At 36.1% G+C, this 14,958-nt stretch overlaps 4 protein-coding genes and 1 non-coding gene across 7 annotated transcripts; 3 read left to right on the top strand and 2 right to left on the bottom strand.

Moving 5' to 3' along the window:
• Positions 1–118: 118 nt before the first annotated feature.
• Positions 119–3,610, bottom strand: DGD2 (digalactosyl diacylglycerol deficient 2). 2 transcript variants are annotated; one of them, XM_021425443.2, is made up of 5 exons: positions 3,346–3,610; positions 2,233–2,625; positions 1,808–2,074; positions 994–1,343; positions 119–895 (listed from the first exon to the last, which is right to left on the bottom strand). In XM_021425443.2, exons 2-5 carry the CDS (start codon positions 2,512–2,514, stop codon positions 376–378), a joined length of 1,419 nt encoding a protein of 472 aa, XP_021281118.1. In that variant the 5' UTR covers positions 2,515–2,625; positions 3,346–3,610; the 3' UTR covers positions 119–375. The 2 variants fall into 2 exon arrangements, with proteins under 2 accessions (XP_021281118.1, XP_021281117.1); XM_021425442.2 differs by having other exon boundaries at positions 2,233–2,631.
• Positions 3,611–4,924: 1,314 nt separating this feature from the next.
• On the top strand, positions 4,925–8,264 carry LOC110414238 (uncharacterized). The gene is made up of 7 exons (XM_021425322.2): positions 4,925–5,243; positions 5,678–6,001; positions 6,124–6,217; positions 6,616–6,737; positions 6,920–7,069; positions 7,642–7,740; positions 8,030–8,264. Exons 2-7 carry the CDS (start codon positions 5,684–5,686, stop codon positions 8,078–8,080), a joined length of 834 nt encoding a protein of 277 aa, XP_021280997.1. The 5' UTR covers positions 4,925–5,243; positions 5,678–5,683; the 3' UTR covers positions 8,081–8,264.
• A 116-nt stretch (positions 8,265–8,380) lies between these two features.
• On the top strand, positions 8,381–11,925 carry LOC110414237 (NAD(P)-binding Rossmann-fold superfamily protein). 2 transcript variants are annotated; one of them, XM_021425320.2, is made up of 8 exons: positions 8,381–8,537; positions 8,618–8,763; positions 8,951–9,321; positions 9,413–9,575; positions 9,674–9,861; positions 10,227–10,350; positions 10,760–10,890; positions 11,253–11,925. In XM_021425320.2, exons 3-8 carry the CDS (start codon positions 9,100–9,102, stop codon positions 11,382–11,384), a joined length of 960 nt encoding a protein of 319 aa, XP_021280995.1. In that variant the 5' UTR covers positions 8,381–8,537; positions 8,618–8,763; positions 8,951–9,099; the 3' UTR covers positions 11,385–11,925. The 2 variants fall into 2 exon arrangements, with proteins under 2 accessions (XP_021280995.1, XP_021280996.1); XM_021425321.2 differs by having other exon boundaries at positions 8,954–9,321.
• LOC149527350 (small nucleolar RNA Z199) lies at positions 8,522–8,593 on the bottom strand. Its single transcript, XR_016351102.1, has one exon. It is a non-coding gene; the product is annotated as a small nucleolar RNA Z199 (small nucleolar RNA).
• A 368-nt stretch (positions 11,926–12,293) lies between the features above and the next one.
• On the top strand, positions 12,294–14,210 carry LOC110414029 (uncharacterized). Its single transcript, XM_021425086.1, has 3 exons — positions 12,294–12,406; positions 12,552–12,754; positions 13,862–14,210. Exons 2-3 carry the CDS (start codon positions 12,581–12,583, stop codon positions 13,934–13,936), a joined length of 249 nt encoding a protein of 82 aa, XP_021280761.1. The 5' UTR covers positions 12,294–12,406; positions 12,552–12,580; the 3' UTR covers positions 13,937–14,210.
• Positions 14,211–14,958: the final 748 nt, after the last annotated feature.

Consider the following 14,958-nt stretch of genomic DNA (forward strand, 5'->3'; position numbering starts at 1 on the left):
ATTACAAAAATATTCTTACATGTGATTAAATAAACTAAGTTTAAATTAGAAATATTTCAATAATTTTATTGAAAAAAAAATCAATAACCTAATTCTTCGTGAAATTGGCCATATGATATGAGCTAAAAACTTAAAGCCAATTATCAAGTAAACAAGTCAATAAGACAATGCGTCCACAAAATTAAAAAAGCTAGTGAAGGAACTTTACAAGCAATTGGATGGATAGACCAAGCCAAACTCTCAAACTTTAGCCAGATTAATATCACGTGTTCAAAAGGTTTTGAACACAATGCATTACAGGTACATGAAATTTGCTTTCTCTACAATACGAAAAGGTTACCAATATGTCCCCCGCTATGAATTACAAAGAATGCTTCAATCAGTTATCTTTATGGACCCTCCTCTCCCCGTAAGACTGGCCAACCCAAGTTCCTTACGTTGCTCTTCATCCGGATACAAGGTTCCTGGAATCGCGCCAAATGTTCTTCTAGTTGTTTCAGATCCTAAAGCCACATAATGGAAATATGCTGAAGTGTCCTCTATATTCTTCCACAGGTTTAAAGACATTGATGCGAATTTCTTCGATGAATTTTTCTCCATTTTTTTTGCTGAGACCTGGTTGAGCTCAGAAACCCTTAAAAACCGCTTTGTGGCAGCCTCCCATGACAGCTCATACCTCTGTGCATCAGTCAATGGAGCAGGCTCTTCACTGAGTGCCTTGCGTGTGGCTTCAACAAAACCATTGCCATCATCATATATTCGGCAATTGGGGAACTGCTTGAAGAAGTCATTCGAGGAGTGATTGGCACAAACAACAATTTTGCCCATAGCCAATGCTTCGGCTGTGGTTGTGCAAACAACATCTGTGGTACTAGGATTCAAGAACACTTTGTAACTGAAAGGGAAAACAAGAAAAAATTAATATTCATTGATCCTGATCCCTGTATTATCACCAGACAATAATATTTAGGGGGAGAGAGAAAGGAGGTTTACTCATGGAATAAAGGATCAGCATGATCACGACCAGGATGAACTCTAACCATCAGTTTCAGCTTTTCAGCAGCTTCCTTAACTTGATCAGAGTCCTCTCCAGTTCCATATAGATCAACCTCAAGACCAGCTAGCTCCTTTTGGTGATCACGAAGAAGTTTGAGTAGTTCCTCATAGCCTTTGCTCCAAACCATCTTCCCAATGTAGTAAGCACCTTTGGTGAAGGCCTGCTCATTTCTATGTTGTTGCTCATACTTTTTCTTGCCTATATCAAGGAACTTGGGATTAACTCCATGAACATTGCAGATGATGGATCGAGGATAATCCTGGGTGGCAGCGGACAGCCTAATTACCTGCAATAACATCATGATTATAATCCGGTGACAACTAATTATAACAGTACAATACCAACACTTATAGACACAAGCAAATTCAACTTTCTCTCTCCCAGTTCTCCCTTACTTTCCCTCTACTCTCTGTTTCTCTATTGTCTTTTTCTTTCCCTCCCTTGTTTTCAATCACCTTCCTCAACAGCAAGACTGTGTTAGTAAAATCAGGGACACACATCTTTCTAGTGGGCCAACACAGCAGCATTGATTCCCATTATGGCGGAATAATACATTACCCAAAGCAAAGTAGATCGCAATTAATTTCTTAAATAATCTAGGATGTATTAATAAGTTTATTCAAATATGCAAACTTGCAAAGAAAAAATTGAGCCCTATAAATATCAATGATCTTTAAGGAAAAAGGGGGAAAAGTCACATTAACTTGATCCCGATAAGGACAAAAATTCAAGACTCACTACGAAACTTACCTTATGGCAATAGATGCTAACAACCCAACTATTTACATATTTCAGAAAAAATGCTTGGAATCGTCCATTTTTCTCTCTCTTCACATACTCCAAATAATTGGTATGTATTATTCCTACGACAAGGCGAAATTTAGTTTTCCATCTCTTCCCATGATGAAACCATGTAAGATGCTCAGGCTCCTCAAGGACAGCAATATCTGCCTCTTCATCGGTGATGATTTCTGAGATGTCTCCTACAGGAAGAATGCTTCTTTTATCTACAGCAAACTGCACACAAGTAATATTACAAATTACCATCGGATTATTACTATGCTACAGAAAATGATTAATAAAAGATAATGTGTTTACAAGCCTACCTATATTAATAAAAGCATCACTAAATTCACTACTTCAGGAAAAATTCAGGTATTCATAGGTATGATTACCTTTCCAGGATAAAAGCATATATTGAAATCAGATATAAATGCAATCCTCTCCCCAAGCCATTGACGAAGATATGTCTCTTGCTCTGAAGGTGAACTGAACGTAGTGTTGTTCGGGTATACTAGTTTTTGATCTTTCCACGATAACCAAGGAATCACCAATGTGATCTTTCTCTCTCCATCTTTAGCAAGATAAGCAGCTCGAAACAAAGGGTTAACTGCAGTTCCAGTCATCCATGGTAGACTAGCTGTGGTGAAAATTGCGATATGCTGTTTCCTATCCATTCATTCATCAGGTTCAAGTTCTAAACCAACAATTTCTGCGTAAGTTTACCACCAAATTGAAGCAGCTTATACAATCAGAGAGCCTGACCTTTCTACATCACAAACTAAAATCTACAGCTACATCAAAAAAGGAGTGTTAGCTGAAATGCAAAAGAAAATAGAAACAAGAGTCAAACAACCAAAATACTCTTGTCTTACCGAAAACAGAAATGCTAGTAATAATTTGGAATGCCTATGAATTGTGACCAACCCTCATTTCTTTTCTGATGGAATGAACAACCCTAATTTCAAATTGATTCCAGAAGATAAATTATAACTAATCATAATCCATTGATTACGTTAAGTTAGCTTTTACTTTATTGTTTATTTTGTACAGGTGAATCGATCAAGTCAGATTGGCTCCCTCTTAGGCAGCAATTACGTGAAAGCAGAGTCCTAAAACAATTAGTATAATACTTCATCTAATCATTATTAAGGTTCTTCCTCGTCATAAAATGATATTACTTAAATGCAAACAACGAAGATTTAAACAAGACAAGATACAAATTTATGATTCTTTGACGCTCTTAATCAATGACGTGAACTATCAGCTAACAAGCGTCGGGAGAGAAGAAAAAAGGGAGGGAAAAAGATAGAGAGAGAGAGAGAGAGAGAATTCCAGAATAGCTGCCCAAACACGAAACCATTAGACTCAATAAATTATTCCACATTCAAGAATCACAATCTTCGATTCATTCTTCTTTATTCTTCAATAAAACATACGAACACGAGATAATCTTCAACAAATTATATCGAAAAAAAATTTAAAAAAAAAACAGGAAAATAGATTACCCGGAGAAAGCTAGATAGAAAAGCAAAGCAAATCAAATTGATGAAAAATAAAAGCTGAGACTAGTAAACTTTTAGCTGTAATTCTTCTATCTGGTTCTTTCTTGTAAGAGTCTTGGACTTCGTCAAAATAAGAACAGAGAAGAAGGGAAGATGGGGGAAGGGAAGTCGAGGAAAGGAGCGAATATGCTTCGGGGTCCTGGGTTTTTTTTTTTTTTTTACTTTTTCTATAAGTTAAACTTGAAAAGCCGCAACGGACATTTTGGGTTATTGGGGGTTAGTTTGATTGGATGGTGTGATTCTGTTTTCCCTTGGCGGGTACTTGTCGCGTATTCACTTTATTTGGAGGGTCTAATTGTCACCGCAAGGAAATGACAAATGCATAATTTATACTAGAATATTTTGTATGAGTCATTCGATTAAATAGAAATAAAAATATTTTATGTTCAAATTTGATTAAAGTTTGAATAATAAAATTATTATTTATTATGAATTCGAGCAATAATTATAAGATACTTGTTACTTAAATTTATTATATAAATAATAAATTTTAAAATTAAATTTTAGTTTTATTTATTATTTTTATTTATAATTTGCATATAATTAATATAAAATTGATTGATCATTTTAAATTGTAATTTAAGTCTTTATGAGGTAATTATAACTTATTAAATTAATTTTTTATTATTTTAAATCTAAATTTATTATTAATAATTGGATTCAACCATTTAAATGGATATGGACAATTAAATTTTAATCAAATTCAAATTTAAATATCTTAAAATTAACAAATACTATACTCGTTATCATTTCTAATTATTATTCACATTAAATTTAAACTTTAAGTGTCTACTCAAGTGAAAGTGAGTTAGAGAATCAATGGACTAGAGACCAAGATGTAAGGCAATGCATGGATGCTAGCAAAAAATCAACTAAGATTTTATAGGAGGCTTGTTAGGCAATTCGAGTGTAAAAAGGCTTTAGATGATTTAGGAGTGAGAGTATAGCAACGATAATGTGTCAAGAGTATGAGAGAGTTTCGAAATCTTGATGAGTCTAACAAATTTTGTATGTAAATATCTTGTATAACTTTAATAATAAGTTTAATTAAAAAATAATTATAATTTAGTGTTAAAATAATTACAAAGAATCTATCTCATGATTGTTTGCTCTTTGCTAGGATCTCTTTTAGGTACAAAAGTTTTTCCATTTATTAAAACTAGTGCATCAAAATGTAACATTTTTAAATATTATTTTACTTATCCTTAATTAATATCTATAAACATCAATTAATCAATTATTAATTTAAAATAAAAAAAAGGAAAGGTAATGAATTCGCCTTACTTAAGTTATAGCTAATCATTTTACCATAGGTTTAATTTTTGCTAGATTGTCATTTTTCGAGATGGTTACAACTTGCTTGCATTTGTTTTTCTTATTAATAATTGCATATATTGATTTTAATTTTTAAATTTTATGATAATAATAATAATATGTACACATGGCATGATTTGCTTGGGTGGGCTTGAGGCGTACGTGGGGCAGGCCAAGGTTCCACTTCAGCCAGGGTCGGAAGACCACAACGGGGTTTTGAGTTTGTGGGTTCCCTGCCGATGACATCGATCACTTGGAAACCAAATCCGCTCCATCAGCCACGTATGCAAAACAACGTGCCACTGCGCACACCAAATCCCTTCCGTCATGCTGATTGAATGTTTGGTGCCGTTTCGTGGGTTGCCCGATGACGATGATCAGCAAATCACCCACTGGTAGCTCCTTCCCCTGTATTAAACTTGAAACCCCAAAAGCAAATTTCGTCTCAAAACCCTAACAATTAATCCGTTCAATTCCAACTTAATTCTTGACTCTCGACTTTGCAAAGCATTTTCCAGGGTCATCAGGTAATAACAGTGGTCTCTTTCTCTACCATTTCTCGTTTCACCCGCTTGCCGTTTCTTTTGATAGTTTCTCGTACGTATATCTGCTGTTTGGTTTCCAAGAAAATTATTGGAAAAACGAGTGCTAGCTAGTTTCAGCCAAAAAATGTAAAGAAATTGTGTTTATTAGTAACACATTTGAAATTTGCGATGGGATGAGGGGCACGTTTCTTGCTCTGTTAAGCATATTTTAAGGGAACTTTTGATTTTATTGCTTTAAATTGGTTTTGGTTTGTTTTCTCTTGGTCTGAGAGGAATATATTTGTCTCAAACTGTTCTGAAATTTTCATCTTTTAGGAAATTTGGTCAACTGATTGTAGGATTGCAATTTGTGGTACTTTTGGAACATGGGTTTAGTTTTGATTTTTTCTTTTTCCTTTTATTGGTTTTGAGCACAGAAGAGAATGTTGATGGGTCATGCAGATAGTCTATCAGAACTTCGGACGTCAAAGGATCAGCTACTTGCTGATCATGAGGAGCTGGAAGATGATTTCCAATTAGATAGTTCTGAACCGATATTGTACGCAGCTTCCTTTGAAGAACTTGCAAGAAACAATCTTCAGTATGACACCATTATATGGGTTTCCATATCGTTGTTGCTGGTTTTGGCCTGGGGTGTTGGCATCATCATGTTGCTCTACCTCCCCATTAGAAGATATGTGCTTCAGAAGGATATTTCGTCACGCAAACTGTATGTCACACCTAGTGAAATAGTTTACAAGGTATGGGTATAGCTTGTACACAGACAAGTAGGGCATGAACTTGTGCTTATTTTATGGTGGTTATCTAGGAGAAAGAAAGAAGTTTATTTTGAGTTTAACATGCTTTTTCTCCTATTTTGAAGGTCTCAAGGCCTTCTTTCATACCCTTTTGGGGCATAACAACAATTGAGAAGCATGTACACCTTTCCAAGGTGATGGATATTATAATTGAACAAGGTACTAGTTCTGGCCTTGCTAAATGTTTCTTGTTTAATTGCTTCGCTTTTTCTATGTGGATAATTTTGTATATGAGATAACATGCGTCTTACCATTTGCTCAGCAAGGGTGAAAAGAACAATAACATGTATATATGATCCCCCTTTCCACCTATTATTGCTTAAGTGCCAATATGGAGCATCTGGTTTGATTAACAAATCTTGACTGCCATTTTGTCTATGATGCATTGTATATTCAAGACTTTGGTATTCTTTGCATCATGGATCTGTAAGCTGTTGTGGTTAATGAATTGGTCTTATTTTGATTTGTTTTATTTTTTGTCTGCATTTGGGTGTATACACTTAACTGTAGAGATGGTTCCTTTCAAAAGAATAATACACGTGCTGTGATTTTAACAGGCTGGTTGCAATCAGTTTATGGCATCTATACCTTTAGAGTTGAAAGTGTAGCATATGGAAAAGCTGCACCTGTTGATGAACTACAGGTTCAAGGGGTTGCAAACCCTGCACTTCTGAGAAAAGTAATGGCATTTATTTCTTATGTTGAAATCTTCTTTTTCTTAAGATTTTTCCTTGTAATGTTTGGAAAATGATGAAATTCATTCTCATAAACAATTACAATGACCCGTGGTTAATTGATTGCTTATATGCTGTTTTATATGAGGTATCCTTATGGAGAATGAAAAACATAAATGAATTTCAGGTCATCGTAAGAGAAGCTGCAAAGGTTATACAGGATGTTGGTAAAAGTTGGAAACTGTCTACTGTCACTGGTGAAGTGGAAACTGTATCTCGAATGACATCATTGACAGAAGGGCAACCTATCCTAAGATCACCGGCCAAAACTAAGAAGGTAATCTAACCCCTTGAACCCTCAAAATTTTGCACCTAATCACCACCATATCTCTGGTAAGCATGAGAAATATCAATGTGTGCTTGGACAGGCCTACCATGTGTCTTCCTATTTAAGTCAATTGGATTTAGGATACAGCACATTCCAATTTAGTTAGTTACAGTTGGTGCGAAGTTGAACCTGTAACTGTGCCTTTGAGTTGTGTAAGGTCATGTCAGAGTAGATTGATATCAGATTCTTTTCTGGTAGGGGAAAGGAGGCCATTCTAGAGTGGTTCATTTTGGGAATATTGTGGATTTTCGTTGTATTTAAGTATGACTACAAAAGAAAGTATGTTCACATGTTGATTGCTATGGTAGAAAAAATATTGGAATTTTTCACCGTCTGAACATATGGTTTAAACAAGGCCTTCCAAGAACAAATGCAAAGATGCTTGTAAAATATGGTTTCTTGCATGAAAAACAAATTGCTAACTCTTTAACACCTTTCTGCGTGCTATTTTTATTAATATTTTTTTTCTCTTTCTTTGCCAGATTTATGCTTTACTAATTACTGTTGCACATGTTATTCAGATGGCAGCTTCACCACATCATTCTTCTGTGGAGCGCAGAGCAGTGATGCCTGGAGAGTTGTTTCTGCAAAAACTTGATGAAGTCAATAAATCAGTAAAGGTTTGGACCATCTCATTTCTCTTTATTGCATTCATAAAAGAGTTGGTAGGCATGCTTGGTTCAGAGAATAAATAAAATAGTTCACCCAGAACTGAATTGTTGTTGTCCCTGAGGCCAGAGGTTTATTAATGGCTATGAACATTTCATCCATGCTAAGTACTGTAGAACTTAATGCTCCATACTTGCAGAGTTTTGATGACTTATTGGTTTATTGTTTTTGGTTTTTCTCTTTTTGATGCTTTTTCTTTCATGAACACTGCTATTAATGCTTCATTGTCGGCTACTCCAGAAAATTGAGTTGCTCATTGAGAAGTCCCAGGCTTCCTCAGAAAGTAGCTGAGATGCCATGGTGCTGTCGTGGTAGCAGAAGCCAGAAAGTTTCCATTTGTATGAAATGCAGAGTTAAACTTCATATCCTCAAACTTCAGGGATTTTTTCTTTTTCCAAGTTTTGTAAATAGTAGCAATATATTCTTGTTCACTGATTCGATTGTTATTCAACAGAGTCCCAAATTGTTGTTTGCATTGATTTCTGCATGTCATATTCTAAACGTGATTATTCCTTCCGATTGATTTTTCCTATAATCAAATGAAAGAAAAAAAAAAAGGCTCAATCCTCAAACCTCTCAAGTCTCATGAAGCTCTAAGTGACTAACCTTTTGAATATGCAAAGAACAAGAAGAAAGAGAAGTGAATCGAAATCTTTTTGGTACTAAAAGAAAAGGAAAAAGGAACACAAATACTGAATCAAAATGGAAAGTTTGTAGAGGGGAGACAAACGAGATTCATCAGAGACAAGTAATCACGAAACGAATCGATTCATTTTGTTGCAGTTTTTTCCTCATCATTTGATCATTCTCCGATTTGTCTCCCATCAGATTCATGAAGTGATGTGAAAAAGAAGAGAAAAAACGAAGGATACCTATCGCTGGTTCTAGAAACGGGATTAGAGCAAACGAGAATCTAAACGAAGAGACGACAGGGTTGGCAACTGGTTCTTCAGTTGGTATATATGGAGCAACAGGTGGGAAAACAAACCCTAATTTGATTTGGTATATAGCAATAACTTTGGGAAAAAAAATTCGTCTTTTTCATTTATTTATTCGGAGAATTAAAAATTTAATAGGAAATGCGTTGTTGTCGTTTTTGGTTTTTTCCGAGACTGATATTTATGCCGCCTGATCACAAATTTGAACTCACGTGCACTCCAGTAGCTATCCGACGACAGTGATGAAAACTTAAGAAGCTTCCTTTCCTTCCTTTATTTATTCTATCTCCAACTATCCAACCAACGGTACCAAACCCTGACGAACCTTCTTACCAAAATCCCGAAACCCCAGCAAAAATCTGAAAGGGAGAAATGAGCAAGAAGAAAGTGTTGGTGGTGGGAGCCACAGGCTACTTGGGGCAACATGTCTTGCAAGGATTTGCAGAGATCCGAGGAACCCCTTATGATGTGGCATTCACTTACAACTCCTTTCCTCCCCAGCCATTGCTCGATGCTTTTCCCGACTCTCTTGCTTTTCAGGTCGATTTGAAGACCGGACTCGGTTTCCATTCCATTTCACGACAATTCGGCCAGGTTCCCTCCTTTTCAATCCTTTCTTTGCCTTATTTCATTTAACTAAACAGAAAACTGAAAGATTTTAGGCTTGTGATGTGGGAAATGGCAGCCTGATGTGGTGGTGAACTGCGCTGCTCTCTCGGTGCCACGCGCTTGCGAGAAAGACCCTGACACCGCTACATCTATCAATGTGCCTACTTCTCTTGTGAACTGGTTGTCAAGCTTTACCCAAGATGACAATACTCTTCTTATTCATCTTTCGACGGATCAGGGTAAGTGAACTATTGATTTTTGTGAATTCTAATTGTTTGGGATAAGGTCTGAATTTGAAATGCATTTCTTTTTTTGGTTGCTTGGTTTTATGCTTTAGTGTATGAAGGGGTGAAATCGTTTTACAAGGAAGAAGATGAAGCTGTTCCTGTTAATGTTTATGGTAAATCAAAATTTGCAGCTGAGCGGTTCATCTCTGAGAAATGGGCAAATTTTGCTATTTTGAGAAGTAGTATTATATTTGGGCCGCAAACTGTCTCACCTGTTCCAAAATCTCTTCCCATTCAGGTGTGGAAGCTGAATTCCCTATTATTATTCATTTCTTTTCCACCTTTTTGGCTAAGATTATGATTTTTCTTATTGGCCTTTTAATGTTCATCCAATTTTCATTATGTGCTGCAAACAAAAAATGTCTGTAGAAAATAGCAGGGCAGCTTAGCATTCCATATTCCATCCAAGTAAAGGGGTTAAGTAGACACCATGTGGAATGAAAAACATTAACGTTGATTACATAGCAATGGAGTCGAATTTGCTTCTTGTATAAAGAGAATTCTCATACATAGTTAAGTACACAAAATGTGCTAGTTGTGTATTTTATTAGTTGGCATTCATGATTGTTTCATTATTAACTAATGATTTATAACTTGTTGCAGTGGATTGATGGTGTCCTTTCCAAAGGAGATAAAGTGCAGTTTTTTTATGATGAGTACCGCTGCCCAGTGTATGTCAAGGATGTTGTGACTATCATCCTGACTTTGATTGACAAATGGTTCTCAGGTATGAAGCAACTATCTGTGCTTATATGGATAATATTTGTAATAGATTGTGAGAGGCTCCTTCTGTCTCTGCTGTTTTGAAGTTTTAGTTTGATGGAAGATTGTAATATGATAGCATTTCATGCTTTTGATATGGGATTGACCTCTTGTAAAGGTATTATCTTCTACCCTATAGCACATGACAGATAGTTCACTTGGGAAAGAATGAAAAAGTGGGCTAGTCAGCAATCTTTTGTCTTCATTCTCTCAACTTTCTTCTTTATTATTGCTTTGCTTTCGTATTTTCTCATTTTCAATGGTTTGGTCCCTCTTCTAAGTCTTTGTGGTGCTTTTACTTGTCAAAAGAAATTTTCATCTGTATTTCTTATCCTAACTGACTTATGGTTATGGTCTTATGTTGCTTACCCAAGAGGGTAAGAAAATGCAGTTGCTACTAAATGTTGGTGGACCAGACAGGGTATCCCGTGTTCAAATGGCTGAGGCTGTTGCACAAATTAGAGGACATGATTCCTCATTAATTAAACCAGTATCTGCATCATCTGTAAGTTTACCTTTTAAAACTCATGAAAAAAAATAATCTTATTACTGTGCTCTGAACTTAGCAGCATGCTATCGTTTAATTTATGGCCTAGCGATTCATCCTTTCTTCATGGCTATCTGATTCTGGAGAGGTTTTCTATTGATCTTTACTCAGTAGCATAGACCAACATGGTTCCAAGATTCTCAGCATGCTCTTTATTTGAAACGAGAATTTTTATTAAAAATATATATGCTTTCCATGATACAGAAACCCTTTTCAGTTCCCCCAGTCCTGCTCTCTCTCATTTTCTCTTGTTTCATTCCTTTTTAATATTGATTGTTTTTCTGTACCTGGCTGTTGTAACTGAGATGTTGGTTTCTCAGATTGACCGCGGTGTTATGTCCCCTGCTGATATATCTATGGATATTACCAAACTGGTTCAGACACTGAATATTTCTCCTACTCCATTTAAAGATGGTGTGAAATTGACATTTGCAGTTGAAGCATGTTCGTGATGTTGGTACAATCAATTGATGCTGTCCATTTTTGTATAATGCAACTTGGGCGTCTATATAGGGATATGAGTTTTGTATTTATGCTGGTTTTTGTTATCGAAGAACGTCCATATAGCTTGCGAGAGGAACGAGTATCCCCTACGATCAAGATCCAAGAAGAAAAAAATACAATCGTCTAACCTATTTGTGCCGCTTTTACTGAAAACGAGTTCAAACTTGTATCCAAAGTGTCATTACATGTAAAATAAGGTGGCTGTAGCACCTCATTCATCCTCTGCCTCTCTCTGTTCCAAGGCTAAAGAGCACTTCATTAGTCCAGATTCCTTCAAAGTTGCAATAAGGCCGAAGAGCTGTTATTCTGAATCCCCTAATGATAGTCAACTTAGGGCTACTGAGCTTCTTTTAGCAATTTTTTTCTCATTAGGGCAAGCTACATTCCTTTATTGAGAAAATGAAAGAAGAATTGTAGATACAGGTGAATGGTTGGTAAATGGTACAATTCAAGGAAAACACTCACATTTCTTGGAGTAACAAAGTTTACTTTTATTTAACAGTAACGGGTTCATAATTTATGCACTTTCCATGTATAATATTTATGTCATCAATTTAATCATAAAGTGTAGTTTCATAAATGTGTAAAATAAAATTTTAAAAAATTTTAAAATAAATATTTTAAAAATTATGGGTATTTAATTTTAAAATTTTTTAATTTTTTAATTTATTTATTAATAAGATGATAATATTCTATTAATATACCAAGAGTTCATCAGATGTAAATTTTAATAGTAATGAATAAATAAAAGAGCCCAAGTAAAACTAGGCCGCTTAAGTGCTATACAAATCAGCAACAACTGGGCTCCCAGCCATGGGCTCTTATGGCAGCGAAAAGACGAAAAACTCCTCGATAAACCAGAATATAACGACCAACGAATACCAAAAGCCCTTCCTTAAGTTCACTGTCTCCGTTTGCGAACAAAAGGAGGCTCAGCTGATCGTCGATTCTGACCTGCCATTTGTCTCAGGTAAGCCAATCGCCGGACCGGACGAGCCTTTCTCCTTTTCGCTTTATATCCTTGCAACTATAGTTTGGTTTTTAAACTCCAATTGGGTTTTTCTCTTGATACATTTTTCAATTCTCATCTGATCTAATTACTTTGGTGGTCGCAGTTCGATCACATCGAGTAAATTAGGAAAAGATGGGAGGAGGAGGAGAGCATGGGCATGGAGCTGAGGATTTCAGGACGAAGGTGTGGAGCATGTCGGGAGGCCCATACTGCCGGCCGAAGCACTGGCGTCGCAACACCGCCATTGCCATGTTCGGTGTTGTCCTTATCTGCATCCCCATTGCCATGAAATCCGCCGAGCTCGAGGTTCCTAAACCCCCTCTTTTCTCACTTTATTACTGTTTTTTACTGCTAGTCTGAACGCCTATTAGCCTGATTATATGAATTGTTGAATTTAGGTTTAGCCCTTTTTTCTAATCTGAATGATTCAAGCCTATATAAATGTTCATGCTAAGATTTCTATTATGGATTTGGTTCATCGTAAAATAAATTTATTAGTTCTGGTGGATTCTTACCTTTCTAAGAAATGTAGATTGTTTGGAATTAGATGGAAGGAATGGTAACGTGAACTCTTTAAGTGTTTTAGTTTGTGCTTGTACAAAATGTTGGTTGAAGCTTGAAATTTTAGATATAAGCAGAGACTAGTAACTGTGAGAGATAGAATTGGATATGAAGGTCAAATATGATAATCTCTTTAGAACAGGCTATTTGCTTGATCATTCAGACATTTAATAGAAAGCTATAAACGGTCTAAACCATAGTTCTTTGATTATTCTTGTTTAAATTTTATTCATAAAACGAAGTTTTGGTGTTCATTAAAATTGCTGTCAGTTTCATTATAACTCATCAATGCTGTGCAAGAATCAAGTTTTTCTAGTGGCTGGCTACCAGCCAGGCACTTATTCCTGATTGAATACCAATAGGCCTACTGTTTCCCAGTTGACATAATGATTTAAGATTGTAGCTTTTTACTTCTCTTCTGATGAACTAGAAGTTAAGATCCTCAATGGTATTTAATCTCTAATCTTGTACTACTACATGCCAACGTCGGAAGTCAACTGTCTATATGTCTTCCAAAATGGTCAATTTGTCATTCAGGCAATGTTACTTTGTCACTTCATCAAATGATTGAAGTCAATGTCAGATTTTATTGCTTTGTATGCCCTTCTTATCTCCTTAAGCAGCTCCAGTCTCAGCTGATCAAACTGATATATCGCAGACAAAAAATGCTGCATTTTTAATTCCAAGTTGCTCAACAGTAGAAACTAGATGTGTATTGCCATGAGCTGTTTTGAAACTTTGTGGCAAAAGCTATTAACTTTTGGATGACTTCTTTAAAACTCGTGCATCTGCAGTGATCTGCTAGCTCATATTCCCAAGATATTTTTTAGCTAAAGATTAATTTGCTTGCAGCAACGGCCTCATCACCCTGTCCGTCCGATTCCTTCACAGCTTTGGTGCAAGAACTTTGGAAACAAAGATTATTAAGCCTGTCCAGTCTGTCCAGGGTTGTTGAATGAAGTACTGATGGCGGTTCAAACCAGCCTACGGGTGGTAGGTTCACAAACATGTAATTGTTTATTGCAATGAATTGTGTAACATTTCCTCTGATCTGTATTTGAGACCCTTTGACTGGTTTAGCTTTCCATATGATCAATAAGTTGTGACTATTGCTTTCACTGTCATCGTTAAAATCTCAAAACTGGCTTTGTAAGTTCTATATATTTTATTATTGAAGAGATATATTTGATGCTGTTTGTAAGGTTTTGGGTCAACTAAGATGAAGTGGGGGCTAAAGCTTTTCATCCAAAAGATAAAGATGACATAAGTTGATGGACCAGGGCACTTAATTGTAGCAATGAAGATGGGCTAAAAGTTTCTCACCCAAAGGTTCCCCACCGCACACGCAAAAGTCCGTCGAGTACGCTTATGAGCCAACAGGGGATGAAAAGTGAACTCGTTTTCCATTCGCCGCAGCTTGCTGTAAAAAGCTTTCTGGAGAGCAGGCTAGGCTAGGGTGGGATAAACTTCCATGGATCACATTAACACCCTAAAGAGAATCAATACCATTTGATTGGAATTGGAATTAATCAGTTCGATTTGAAGGAGACATGGTGCATGAAAAGAAATATATATCCTTAATCCTGAATTATTAGAGTTTGATTCCACCCATCTTCCTGTCAAAGGGCTTTTTTCTCTTTAAAGCTGAGGAATAAGAACCAATCTTTCTGGTCAAGTGAGTCTCAGGTTGACAGATTCTGTGTCTGTTTCAGTGTTTCTGGTCTCAAATCTCCTTCAAGGAAAATTGATGTTTAATTTTGCGAGCTGTCAAATAACATCAGCTAGTACAATACAAGGGGAGAAGCAGGGACATATTCTCCTCCGCGGGGTGCACCATATCCTACAGGTCAAGAACATTCCAACATGAGAAACAGTGCCCTTACGGTCTTGGATTTCAGAATGAACAAAGGGACAATAGCGTTAGCGATTTTTAATGAGCAGAAAATAGA

The sequence above is a fragment of the Theobroma umbraticum genome, unplaced genomic scaffold, assembly GCF_002168275.2.
Source record: "Theobroma umbraticum cultivar Fairchild unplaced genomic scaffold, ASM216827v3 scaffold_4.1, whole genome shotgun sequence".
Lineage (NCBI taxonomy): Eukaryota > Viridiplantae > Streptophyta > Magnoliopsida > Malvales > Malvaceae > Theobroma > Theobroma umbraticum.

Excerpts from the sequence above, each read along its gene's own strand:
- LOC110414237 (XM_021425320.2), top strand. The coding sequence starts at position 9,100 with ATGAGCAAGAAGAAAGTGTTGGTGGTGGGAGCCACAGGCTACTTGGGG. Across the intron at positions 9,322-9,412 it reads TTTCACGACAATTCGGCCAG|CCTGATGTGGTGGTGAACTG; the intron begins GTTCCCTCCTTT and ends GGGAAATGGCAG. Across the intron at positions 9,576-9,673 it reads TCATCTTTCGACGGATCAGG|TGTATGAAGGGGTGAAATCG; the intron begins GTAAGTGAACTA and ends TTTATGCTTTAG.
- LOC110414238 (XM_021425322.2), top strand. The coding sequence starts at position 5,684 with ATGTTGATGGGTCATGCAGATAGTCTATCAGAACTTCGGACGTCAAAG. Across the intron at positions 7,070-7,641 it reads CACCGGCCAAAACTAAGAAG|ATGGCAGCTTCACCACATCA; the intron begins GTAATCTAACCC and ends CATGTTATTCAG. Across the intron at positions 7,741-8,029 it reads AAGTCAATAAATCAGTAAAG|AAAATTGAGTTGCTCATTGA; the intron begins GTTTGGACCATC and ends CGGCTACTCCAG.
- LOC110414029 (XM_021425086.1), top strand. The coding sequence starts at position 12,581 with ATGGGAGGAGGAGGAGAGCATGGGCATGGAGCTGAGGATTTCAGGACG. Across the intron at positions 12,755-13,861 it reads TGAAATCCGCCGAGCTCGAG|CAACGGCCTCATCACCCTGT; the intron begins GTTCCTAAACCC and ends ATTTGCTTGCAG.
- DGD2 (XM_021425443.2), bottom strand. The coding sequence starts at position 2,514 with ATGGATAGGAAACAGCATATCGCAATTTTCACCACAGCTAGTCTACCA. Across the intron at positions 2,075-2,232 it reads TATGCTTTTATCCTGGAAAG|TTTGCTGTAGATAAAAGAAG; the intron begins GTAATCATACCT and ends ACTTGTGTGCAG. Across the intron at positions 1,344-1,807 it reads TTAGCATCTATTGCCATAAG|GTAATTAGGCTGTCCGCTGC; the intron begins GTAAGTTTCGTA and ends ATGTTATTGCAG.